This window comes from Calidris pugnax, unplaced genomic scaffold (genome assembly GCF_001431845.1).
Source record: "Calidris pugnax isolate Ruff unplaced genomic scaffold, ASM143184v1 scaffold45, whole genome shotgun sequence".
In the NCBI taxonomy this organism is placed as follows: Eukaryota; Metazoa; Chordata; class Aves; order Charadriiformes; family Scolopacidae; genus Calidris; species Calidris pugnax.
The window spans coordinates 2,731,938-2,744,697 of record NW_015090764.1 but is presented as its reverse complement, the minus strand read 5'-3'; the positions used below and the strand labels follow the sequence as shown (position 1 = coordinate 2,744,697).

Below are 12,760 nucleotides of genomic sequence, written 5' to 3'. Positions count from 1 at the left end.
GTCACGTGTACCAAAGGTCATTCTGAATCAGGAGTGGAAGTGTTGTTCCCTTCATTGCTCTCCCTTGCTTTGGCATGATGCCCCTCACAGTGACAGGCTGGGCGAGAAGGTACCTGGGCTGTGATGGCCCCTGGGGCGGTGTGTGGGGCCTGGGCAGCTCCATGGCTGGTGCCTCACCGGAGGGACTTCCCCCTTGTTCCACGTGTTGTCATTAACACAGCTGCTTCCTGAAGATAACTGGGGGCTTTAGTGTAAAAACTGGTAATTCCAGGTTGCACTATACATGCTTTTTGATCAAATTTCCTAAATACGCACCCTGATTTCAGCATTTAGGTCAAGCCAGAGCTTCTCCTGAAGAGCCAAAGGCTCTTTTGGGATGTTTCTTAGAGCTTCCTCTCAGTTACCTGATACTGGCCACCATAAAAGACACAATACCGGACTGTATGGTCATTTCTCTCATCCCTTGCTTGGCGAAGTAAGCATTTATTTTCCAAATATTCGTATATTACAGTGAAGAAACCGTAGCTCCAGGCGCGCTGTTGGTGGCAGCTCCATGGAGGCCGTGGGGAATGGGATCCCCCGAGCTTCGTGGGCAGCGGGTTCGGAGGTACCTGGTGAAGGCTGTGAGATGTCTAGTGCCAGGGCCACTGGCGCCACAGGATGTGTATAAATAAATTTCATTTGTGCTATGCTCACACAATTAAAGCTGGAGACCTGGATCACATTAATGAGGTTTATTTTACTAGTTGGGCCACACAGAATTCATTTACTTTCTCTTGTGTTCTAAAAACACATAGAAGGTGTAAGAGCTTGAATATAATCCACAGCAATAAAGAAGTGCTCTGATGGGTTTGATTCAGTGTAAAGTCCATTTAGCTAAAATTTACACTTGATAGTATAAAATACAGGGTATTTTAACTTAAGGAGCCTGCCCTGCTGTTTATCTTTGGGCCGGTGGGTGTACTAGGCAGTGCTGGCAGAACTAGGAGCAGGGGTTGCTCATGAGGTTTCCCTGTCTCCTGCACACAGGCTCTAGTTCAGGAGATGAACCTGAAATGCCCCGTTTTTCCCTGGGATGCTGCCAGTCGAGGCTGTTCTCTGGGCTTGTCCTTACCTCCCTGGAAGCGAACATCGGTGTTGTCCTGGGGCTGTCACGGGGCCGGGGCAGGCTCCTTGGTGAAGTGCCCGATAGCTGTTTGACAATTTAAGAACAGAAAAGGAAGAATTGAAAATGTTTTATTGTGGTTCAGGTTTTTTTTTTTTTTCTGCAATACAGCAGAGCACAGGGATGTGTTTCCATGCGGAAGGCGGGGTAGAGGTGGGCATCTCTCGGGGTGCTGGGTCCATCCCTGTGGGCACCTTCCCCACATCCCTCCGAGAGCGGGGTCAGGCTCCCGGCCAGGCCCTGCCGCAGCTCTTGAAGGTCCATTAATCTTGTTCAGCTCAGTGGTGTTTGCCCTTGGCAGAAGGGCCTTGTGATCTGTGGGTTTGGACCTTGGGAACGGGATGTGACTGGGTCAGGCCATTTCCATCCACGTGGAGCTGCGATGGATGGTGAGGGAGGTTGGTCGGGTGGTGTCTTGCTTTTCTTCTCCTGCTGTGATCGTGGCGTCCCCGGAGCCGTAGGGGACAAGCTGGGATTTGCCTCAGCTGGGTCTCAAGGGCTGAATGTGGGGCAGCACGGGGTTTGCATTTTTGTATGGAGTGAAAGGGCAACGCGTGGAAGGTGCAGCATGGCTGGGACATGGGACAGATCTCCAGGGGCAGGGGTCCTGCTGGGGGCTGGGGGTGTCCCACGGCCGGGCTGCAGGACCCCCACGGCCTCCGTTTCCCCCTGGGAAAGGCGGGCAGTCAGTCACAGCCTGGTTAGAGGCCGGGGATGGGGAAGGTCAGGGAAGCACCATTAATCACTGTCGGTGTTTCTCTTCCAGAGGAGAATGAGAAGCATGAGAAGCTCCGTCTGGAGAGGGAGCAGGAGCAGAAAAAGGCCGGCAAGACCAGCGTGCCACGAGCCAACAATGCCATCGCCCCAGAGGATCCCATCCCTGTTGTCACCAGTCCCCCCCAGCAAGCCGCCCAGACCACCCTGTCCCCGCCGCTCGTGCAACGCCACCAGCCCCTCGTAAGCACTCCCGGTGTCACTAAGGAAGCGTCTTCGGTCGCACCCGTCATCCAGAGGCCGCCGGGGCCGCTCCTGCCGGACGGGAAAGCTGCCACCCCCCCCTCGGGCAGCCCCAAGCAGCTCCAGCATTACGCGGCTCCGGTCCTGGCCATCTCCCAGCACCATGTGGTCCAGCAGCCTCTCCAGCCCCAGCCCCTGCAGCACCCGGGAGCGCCCCCGCCGCTGGGGGCCCTGAAGCTGGCTCCAGCAGAGGACACGAAACCAAACGAGCAGAAGAAGAGACCTGGAGGGTGAGTGCACCTCGTGCGTGAAGGGACCAGGCAAAAACCATCCCGAAAGCTGCATCGACCTGGAGCAGCTACTGCTTTTTGCAAAGAGTTGTCAGACCAGAAATACCAAGATCCGTGGATGTTTGGATGTCTGGGTTTTTGATGGCAGGGTTTCTTAGCTTGATGGTTTTTTATTTCCCCCCCCCGACCACACACTGTAGGATTCCGTACCAGGATTTCTTTTTCTAAGCCAGAACTGTCTTAGGAAGCAAGTCCCAGCACCACCTATCTGATCTCAGGGGGCATCTGGTGTTGTGTTTGGCAAAAGATCTCTGCTTGTACTGGTCAGGGAGGTCGTGCAGCAATGCTGCCTGCAGGAACTGTCCTGAAAACTGGGATGTGACCTGTGAGGTTTTGTTTCCCAGGACAGAGATCACCTTAGCTGCTGTTCTGATTCCCTAGTGCTCTAAGTGCTAAGGGCTTCCTGCTTGTTCAGAACTCCTGCAGCCAGAAGGGACTGAAGGCTGATTAATCTGCCCCCACCCTCCGACAGGACTTGTGACTCTGGTGTTGCTCCAGGTTAGTGTTTGTCTAACTTGTTCTTAAGGACTTTGGCTGGTGGAGACTCTGTCTTCTCCTCAGGCGGTTGTTTCCAGACCACAGTATCCTAATACGTAGTCTGGTGGTATTTCTTGTGGGCTGGGAGAACAAATCGTTCCCTTCTTTGCAGCAGCTTTTTACCTGTTTCCCTTGGCCCCTCAGTCCTCCTTCCTGTGGGATAGATGACCTGGATCTGTTCAGTTTTTCCTCCTGGCCACGTTGTCTGGACTTCTGAACGTTCTCCCCTCTGCCTGCAGCGGGTACATAGCTCTTTGCAGCAGTGTTTAAAATGCTGTGCTCATCCCGCCGTGTGTCCTGCCTGTCCAGCGCAACGAGGCACAGGTACCCCCAGTCTTGGGGCACCAGGGGGTCTGGCTGGGGTTCAGGGGAGATGCTGCCGGACAAAATGCTGGCTGGACCCCCCCTTGCTGTGCAGCACAGCACCAGCAGCCTTGTCCCACCCCGTACGACTCAGGCTGCCCTGCTGAGACAGACCCAGCAGAGCAGGAGGCTCTCCCAGTCACTCCAGTTCACCCAGCCTAAACCAGTGCCGGCAGCAACAGACAAAATGCATCCTCTCCAGGGCAGGGACCTGCTCAGGAGAAACGTTTTGGCCAGGTCAAAATTTGGCCTTGCCTTTTGCACCCTCCTGGATGGAGCTCAGTGTTCTGCATCTATCAGAAGGTCAGGATGTGGCAGTTCACTCTTTTACCTGGGTCCTCTGGTCCTCACGGCGTTTGCTCTGAGGTGTGGTAACCCAGCTGTGGCCCAGGTGTGAGCAGAGCACGAGCACGGGGCTGTGAATTGGTACCAACCCTCCCTGTGAACAGCCCCCATGCAAGGAGGGGTAGTTTCTGTATTGTCCTGTGGGAGCAGGAAGGGATGTAAGATACAGTGGACAAAATAAGGTTCCTAGTGGACAAAAAAGGGTTCCTAGTGCCTTTTGGGATGTAGAGATCCCGAAATGTATAGAAGGAAACAGCAAAAGTCATGTAGATAAGAATTTCTAAAGATAATGGCCTTTGTAAAATGCCAATATAATTCCTCTATGATAGATTGTGATCTTTTGAGCTTGTCTATAGAATGCAAAGCTGCAGAAACGCTAAGTCTATTTGTGCTTTAATCAAGCGGAGCAGTGACTGACGCTGTGTGGGTTGGGATGGGTGCAGAGGGGTTCCTGCTGGCAGGGGTGCTGGGGAGTTCTGCTGGGCAGGGGGTGGCTGGGGCTGCAGAGCAAAGGGCTCCTGTGCCATCAGCCACACTTAGCTCCTGGGGAGCTGGACGGGCTCTCACCCCGTGCCAAGCCTGCCTGTGCCCACAGTCAGCAGTTTCCGTGCAGGATTTGTAGGGTTTGTGGCAGAGGCGCAGCAGAAAATGACCTGTCTGACACTGAGCGAGTTGCACAAGTTTCCTGAACTGCATTTTTCTGGGGTCCCCCAAGGTGCCCACTCCTCAGCTCCCCAGGATCACTCCTGGAGTCACAAGCATAGAAAAGGTGTTTTTTTCAGCTTGTAAATGTTTTGTGGGAAAGGCTGTCAAATATTTTTTTTAAGCACCTGAATATTTATTAAATATTAATGTACTTCCTGAAACAGTCACCTCAATGTCAGTGTATTTTCAGCCAAAGGCAAATAATTACTTTGCATAGTGTAGGGAAGATATTTGAAATCTCCACGTGTCTACTAACACGCTTTATCACCGCAGTAGCAGAAAACTAAGATAACATGAATTTGTTTGGCCTTTCCTAAGTGCTCCTGTGATCCAGAGGGTAGGGACAGCCCAGCACCCTGCAAACCAGAAGCTCGCCCTGGTTCATGCTGTAGCTGTGAATGGAGGATTCCTGGGTTACTTCGTTCCGTATTGATGCTCAACTGTGTTATTTCAGGCACAGTGGAAAACTAAAGCGGCTTGAAGTACGTCTGCCAAGTCCCGTACACTTCAATTTGAAACTGCATAAATCTTACCCCACTGGAGTGTAGGCGTAGATCAGAAATGGGTCAGAATCCTGGCTCTCTAGTACTGTATAAATACGTACGATTCATACTTTGTGTCTTTCCCCATTGATACAGCTGTGTCTCTGTATAAACACCCGTTATACTCCTGCCTCTGTGGATCTCGTGTGCAGTACCTGCGTGATGCTCATCCCATCTAATAAGCATGGGAAGTGTGGGGTTTATCTTGATATAGTGTAGGGAGAAATATATATGCAACTCGCATTAAACCACTGCTATCTGAGCATCTCTGTTGCTATTTAATATTCACCTCTCTGTCCTAGACACACACTGCTGAGAGTACAGGTTGAATGGCAGTAGTTTTAAACCTGACACTGAGTTTATCTTTGTTCTGTTTGGGTTACAGGGTTGGGACCAGGGAAGTACATAATAAATTGGAGAAGAACAGGTGCGTAGAAAGCCAGGGGTTTGGTTTCTTTATTGTAATTCCCTTTCTTTTTTTTTATTTATATTTTTTTTTCCTATAAGCTGTTAATATTTGTTTGGCTTTGGTGGGTTTTTGTTTGTTTGTTTTTTAACAAATAACCTGACCAAAATTCTTAGTGACTTTTAATGAGTCTTGAAATATTGCTTTGCTTCCTTATAGCTCGATTCTGCATTGCTTGCTTCCTTCTATGTTTTACTTACCTGCGTAATTACATTACAATAACCCTGCAAAGCCCTGATCCTACAAAGTAAATCCCCATGTGCATAACGGTGGAACTTCTCTTTTGATTTCATAAACTTGGTAAGGTCAGGGGCCAGTGTACAGTGTGAATACAGAATAAAGACCAGTTCCTGATCTAAAACTCTTACAAGCCTAACTGACTGAATTGGAAACGCAGTACAAGTGGAAAATACAGCACAGAGAGATGAAGATTTCATTTAAGATTGCACAAGGGTTTCTGAGCAAACCAAGGGCTAGAATCCAGGCGTTACGAGCCCCAGCCCCGTGGTCTCTCTGCTGGCCTGAGCTGGCTGTATGCACCCAGGTAGTCCCGGGACTGCTATGCACGTGTGCGACTGCTTTGCTGGATTAGGGTCCAAATTAAGAGCTCGCCCTCTGCTAAATTGACTTCTGGTGTGCACTCCCACCAGCTGACAAACCCCCTCTGCTTTCTTTAGGCGTGCGCATTTGAAAGAGTGCTTTGAGACGTTAAAGCGCAACATCCCCAACGTAGATGACAAGAAGACTTCAAACCTCAGCGTCCTAAGGAGTGCCTTGCGATACATCCAGGTACGTGTGGCGTTCCCGTGGGTGTCGTATAGCACTTCATCTGCTGAAATAAGAGGGCTGTCCTTGCTTTAACCAAGTTACTTATCCGCTTCCTGTAGCGCAAAGGGAAAAGGGGAGAGGAGAACTCCCATCTCTTCCTTTCCGCCCCCATGCAATCTTTTGTAAACTCCAGATTCCCAGATCCTCTGGGAACACTTGCTTCATGCAATCTCCTCATCCTAGGAGTTCCTAGTTAACCCCAAGTCATCTGTCCCAGCGATGGTGATACAGTTGAGGTGATTTTTCACCTTCCTGAAGAGATAATTCAGATGATCTTAAAAAGGGGCTGTATAAACTTAAGCTGCTCCTTTTTGGATTAAGGTGAATTTTAATCCATATGTCTTGGTGAGGTTTTGTGTTTTGTGTTGTAACTGGAACAGACTGACTTCCACCGAGGTCTTGAGTGTCTCAAATTTTTGATGAGATGGAGATGTAAGTCCTTTGCTTGGAGGCAAGGAAAGGCTGGCATTGGGAGTTGCAGCCTGGAGCTCTAGGTGGGTGGGGTACCGAGAATGAGTCTGGGAGAAAGTAAAGATAAAATTCAGTTGTGGTGTTTGCAGGTTGAGTGAATTGTTGGTGTTTGCTTATTGTTGTTTATCTCATATTTGATGCTGTCAGCAGTTTTGTCAACTTTGTGCATTGATTTGTTCTTATCCAGCATGTTCTACATATTTAATATTTGTAAAAGTGGTTACTGGTAGCACAAAAGAAGTTCTTAGAGATGTCCTCTGTGACTGTGAAATCAATAGCATGTAATGCAATTAAAATTCATCTGGAAATGGAAGAGTTGCTAAATTTGTAGTGCAAATGAAGGCAGCTAGTAGAGTTCAAACACTTTGGCTGGAATAAAGGGTGCTGAGAACTGGTAACAATGGGCTTTTCCACAGCAAAGCGTCCTCTTTTTCGCTTGCTTTCTTCCCATTTTCCTCTGTCTCTTTCAAATACCATTTCATTCCTATGTTCAGAAGTACTGGGCATTGACTACTTGCATCTGCTTTGTTTTGGAGAGTCAGTAATTACTCATCACCTTCCATAATTATCTCAGTTCAGGCCTTCTCATTAGTCTTTACCAGTGACTTCTCTTTGCAGAACCTTTGGTTGGGGCAAATTCTAATGGTATGTGGCTACTGAAGGACAGCAAACAGAAGGGAAGAGTCTGTGTTGCTTATAACAGTCATTTTTGGAGCTGTGGTTGTGTTGCAGCCTGGTGGGTGTTAGAAAAGCTCAGAGCCGCCCGTTGGATTTCGGGCAGGCTGGTGTGGGTAGGAATGAACAGTGGGAGAGACGGAGCCATCCCATCCCCTGCTCTCGCCTTTGGGAGCCAGGCCTGGTGTCAGGGTGTCAGGAATGGAGCGGATGCTCGGTGAATATGGATGTGGGTGCAGACCTGTCCGTGAGCAGACCCCGCTCTCCGGCAGCGTTTCTATCCTGTGCTTTTGGAAGACAGCTGAAAGTTCTCTCTGAGGCTGTCGGTGGGGGTGGGCGATTCTTCTTCTCTGGATCTGTTGTGAGATGCTTTGAGGCTCAGACGCAGTGCAGCTTTGTGCTGCCTACAGGTGTGTGTACCAACATCTCTGTAAATTGCTAGGAATTAAATTCTCGTCACGTCCTGTGATGAAGTGTGAACTGCTTTTGTGATGGTCCGGAAGGTATTCACAGATTCAGGACTGCCTTTTGCTTCCTTTAAGTTTCTGCTGTTTGGGGTCTGTTTCAGTGCCGCCGCCTCATTGCTTTTCCCAGTGTGGATCCAGTCGGAATGGCTGGGATCAGGTCTGTGGACATGACTGCTCCGGTGTGCTGTGCTGGTCTGTGTGCCTGTGGTTTGGGGCTGCCAGGGGCCTCGGGGTGGTGTAATGGCAGCGTGTTCAGTCGTTTTGTGGGGGGGAAATGCAGAAGTTGACAGTTAACATTGTGATGTTTGCATCCCGGTGTCGGGGACCCTCATGCCGTGTGTTGCTGGCTCTGCATGGCTGTGGGTGACCTGCTGTGCTGCCCCTGTCCACCACGGATGTGTGGCTGGTGGGAGGAACCGCTGTGGGGACCCATCTGGGGGGTGCAGTGCTGGCACCGGCGCCTCAGAAACCCCCCAGCGCCCACAATCCCTCCGGGGAGCGCAGGGAGGGCCCTCGCCTCTCCCTCCCGTTTCAGCGCAGAGAAATGGAGCTTTTCTGCCCCAAAGTTTCTCCTCTCCGGGTGTCTCTCCAGCTTCCCAGTCCCGGGTGGCCGTCAGGGTAAGGGAGCTGGTTTTGTGGTGGGCAGGGGGGTCGGGGGGACGCCGGTGGGTGCGGGAGGTGTGCGCAGGAGCAAGGCCCAGGTGCAGGCCCAAGGCCATGGCTGCGGTGCCAGCTCCCCTGCCCGGCGTCTGCCCCGTCACCTTTGAGGGCCTGAGGGTGGCTGTAGTGCTGGGACAGGGCCAGCCTGTGCACTGCTGTGTCCGTCTGTCCATCTGTCCACCGGGCTGGCGGAGGGGAGGAGGGGGGTCGGTGAGCCAGCCTGTGGCCAGGCCCTCACCCGCCATGATGGCCAAGGTCACGGCGACCTCAGGCCTGGCTTCCTGCCCTCCCCTCCGTCCGGGAGTTCTGGTGCCAGCAATGCCAGTGTCCCCCTCCACGTGTGCAGCGAGCACATGGCGAGTGCCAGCCCCTGGGTGACGGGGTGGCCGGCGAGCGGGCCGGCTGCCCGGCATCAGCAGTGTGGCTGGCTGGCTGCCCTGCGGGCTGGTGTCACCTCCCGGCTGGCACAGGTCACAATCACGGTGCCTCAACGTTTCCTCCTCCTCCTCAGGCGGGAGCATCGTGGCAGCTGCTGGAGTCCCTGCCGGTGGGGAGTGTCCCAAACATGGACTGTTTTCCTTGGCAGCGTCTTCGCTGTGTGTCTGTGCCTGAGTCACGGGACGTGGCTGCACTAAAAGTTTTAAGTGCTCCATTTACTTGCCTGAAAAAAAACAGATTATTAGAAATCTGATTTGAATTTTCAGAGTTCAAAATTTAAATTCCTTTTTTTTTTTTTTTAATTCAGTATGATTTTAGCTTCACTCTGCCTCAGCAAAAACACTGTATCAGCGTGGGGATGGGATGAGCTGCCTGCTGGTGATGCTTGCCTTTTCCCAGGGGTTACTGGTGGGACTGGGAACTGGGCTGGGACACCTCTTACCAGCTCGGGCCCAGGCTCATCTGCAGACAGGAGCAAGAAAAAACAGAAGAAACATTGCCTTTTTGGCAGCAAATAATGCAGCAGACTCGGCATGTTTCACTGCGCAGGCTGGTTCCCTCTCTCCCCTGCAAAGACAAGAGGGGAATTGTACAAAGGAGGTTTAAAAGTAAAACTTCTTAGTATAGCAAAGTAGTTTTTCACTGAAGGGGAAAAAGCCACCAAAACCACAATCCTGACCAAGTCTGGCAGAGGAGTGCAGCGTGCGGGCCCCGAAGCTCTGCTTTGCTGACGATCGGTGCCTGCGAGGAGTATGACGGTGCACTAATTGCTGCAGCCTCTCTTCCTGTAAAATCCTTTCTCCCTGTTCCAGCTGGAACTTCTTTGAAACAGTCTGTCTGTTTCCTTGGCTGGATTTAAATATTTGTATCTGCATCAAATCAGATAAGTCAGAAAGTTAAAATTCCGAACTTCCCATGGAGCTGTCATTTTAATTTATCCTTAAAAGTTGGGCTTGTGCTCTGCAACAGTAAATTAGAATCTCTGCAATTAAGCACACTGTTGCACAAAGGAAATTAGGCTGAACGCAGCTGGAAGTTAATAATCCTTTTAGCTGGTGATTCAGTCCTAGGCGGTGTTGGCTGTTGTGCTGTGGCTCTCGGCTGAGGGAGTCGTCCCTGCGGCCACGGAGCAGGGTGGGCTCCGGTCCCGGGCGGCAGAGCCTGTGACAAAGCCCATTTGTTCTCTGGGCCACCTCGCCCTTCGTTCTTCCCTGTCCTCCCTGCAAAACAGGAGTGAAAATGTTGGAGGCCTCCAGAAAGTTTTGAAGATGCATGAAGTGAGACGGAAAAAACCCCATGCTGTTTGCTTTTAGAGAGCAGAGCCCCATCACCTCAGCTGAGGGAGGCCAGGACCAGTCACCAGAGCAGTGTCCCCTGGCAGAGAGCAGGAGGACAAGCCTGTCACCTCTCGGGAGAGCCGTGCTGTCGGAGGGAACCACACTGGAGAAGGTGCTGCTGGTGGCCAGGGAGCAGAGCCCCGCCGGGGGCGTTGGGTGGTTCATCACCAGGACATCAGTGCAGTTGGGTGTTCTCATCTGCTTCTCTTTGAAGGACACCTCGCCCCCTAGGAATCATCTTAGGGGATGCCCCCACATTGTAATCATCTTAGTTGGAAGCTAATTGGAGCCCTTAAGCACAACTGTTCTCTCTTCTGTATTCTCAAACTGTGCCTGTCACTGTGGTACTTGAACACCATCCACCAGGGGTTATTTTCTGTTGCACATTCAGTGTAAGACGACATCCAGGCGATCTGCTCGCCAGGTGACATGGGGACAGCCACAACAAGATGACTGGAGAGCAGCACCACAGAATCTGGATTTCCGATCACGCTGCCAGTTTCCCCACTACATCCAGAGTCAAATGCTGAGTAAATAACAACGTGCTTACAAAATATTAGACAAAGCTGAGCTTCCCTGAGCGTGCAAGAGGCAAAGAGTAAAACCCTTTGAAGTTTGCAAAGCAGGGTGCTGCTCTGACCCTACCCACGGCGTGTGCTGCTCAGGTGTGATGCCCCCACATTGTAATCATCTTAGTTGGAAGGTAATTGGAGCCCTTAAGCACGACTGTTCTCTCTTCTGTATTCTCAAACTGTGCCTGTCACTGTGGTACTTGAACGCCATCCACCAGGGGTTATTTTCTGTTGCACATTCAGTGTAAGACGACATCCAGGCGATCTGCTCGCCAGGTGACATGGGGACAGCCACAACAAGATGACTGGAGAGCAGCACCACAGAATCTGGATTTCCGATCACGCTGCCAGTTTCCCCACTACATCCAGAGTCAAATGCTGAGTAAATAACAACGTGCTTACAAAATATTAGACAAAGCTGAGCTTCCCTGAGCGTGCAAGAGGCAAAGAGTAAAACCTTTGGAAGTTTGCAAAGCGGGGTGCTGCTCTGACCCTACCCACGGCGTGTGCTGCTCGGGTGTGTGTTGGGGGTGTTCTCTGATGATAGATTTAGTCCTTAGTCCTACGGAGGAGTATTTGCACTCCTTAAGAAATGGACTTCACTTACAAATTCATAGAAGTCATTTCCTGGTCCTCCCCGCTCCTTGTAGCGTTACAGGTTAAAAATTGCTGTGATGAACTTAGGGCAAATTGCTCGTATTCTGAATTTTGTGTTGCCTCAGGAAGGGTAGAATCTCTTTCAGCGCCAGGAGCTGGGGCTGGCGTTGTACCCCCCGTCCTGCTGACCTGACGGGCGTTGGAGCAAGGCCAGCGACTGACAGTGGCTGGAAACTTGCCTCTTGGGCCATGCCTGTAGCCTTCCTAGGAGGCACCCAGGTAAATTCTTGTGGCAAACCAATCTTTTGATTTTTCTGGTTGTATGCGCTTAGAGAAATCAATAAATGAGTGGCAAAGCCATTGAAAAGTCACGAGACTGTTTGCATGGTAGGCTGCAGGCTTCTTGCTCTCTCTTGAACTTCAGACAGCTATCCAGAGAAGTATTTTACCAAAGTAAAATAGTCTCTGTGTTCATGGTGGGCAGGCGCTGGGCTGCAGCTCCCTCCCGGCCCCCTGCAATGAGTGTCCACCTCATGGTTTCTGTGGTCTGATATGCCTTTCCCAGGAGCTAAAAAAAAATGTTCATGCTGAAAAAAAAATAATAATCGTAGTGTACTGGACTCAGGGCAATTGACATCTCTTTCAATTTCCAAGTAAATGACTGCATTGTTTGTTTGGAGGGAAGTGTGCCTAATTTCCTCCTCTGATTACAAGCACGGGCTTCCTCAGCTGGACTGGCTTCACGTGGCCGTTCTGCGGCCTCAGCCGACCTGCTGCTGGGTCACCACTGCCCAGATCAATGTTATTTTCCTGCTTCAGACTGAAGTTAAAGCAGGGACAGAAGTTCATAGCTCTCAGATTGTTGTCAGATGGAAAGAAAAATAATAGTTCAGCAAACTCAGACCATGGGTGCGGGTGTGAAGTCGGCATTGAGGAGCAGTGATTATCCTGGGCGGGAGAATGGGCTCTGTCCCTTCATAAACAAACCCCATAGTCCTGCAGCAGAGGACGTGTCAACACCAGTCATACTTGGATACAGGACACTGGTTCAGTTTTTCACCATTAGCATGTTGGTTATTTTGCTTTCCCTTGTGCCTGCTCCCTCCAGTGTCACTGCTGTTTCCAGTGTGGCCTCCTCTGCCACCTCTCCTGTCCGTGTGTCCATGTCACACGCTCTCCAGCCACCTCTGCTGTCCGTGTGTCTGTCACACACTGTCAGCTCACCTGCTAAGCTGAGAGCACGGGATGCTCTATCAGATCTGCTGTCCGTGTGTCTGTCACACAC

The 12,760-nt window shown here is 51.0% G+C and overlaps 1 protein-coding gene across 1 annotated transcript in view; it reads left to right on the top strand.

The window, feature by feature from the left end:
* MNT (MAX network transcriptional repressor) overlaps positions 1-12,760 on the top strand; it is a 30,801-nt gene that overhangs the window by 5,817 nt on the left and 12,224 nt on the right. The window contains exons 3-5 of the mRNA XM_014965935.1: positions 1,932-2,412; positions 5,350-5,391; positions 6,108-6,219. Of these exons, the coding sequence (XP_014821421.1) occupies positions 1,932-2,412; positions 5,350-5,391; positions 6,108-6,219 (635 nt within the window). The remainder of the gene's footprint in view (positions 1-1,931; positions 2,413-5,349; positions 5,392-6,107; positions 6,220-12,760) is intronic.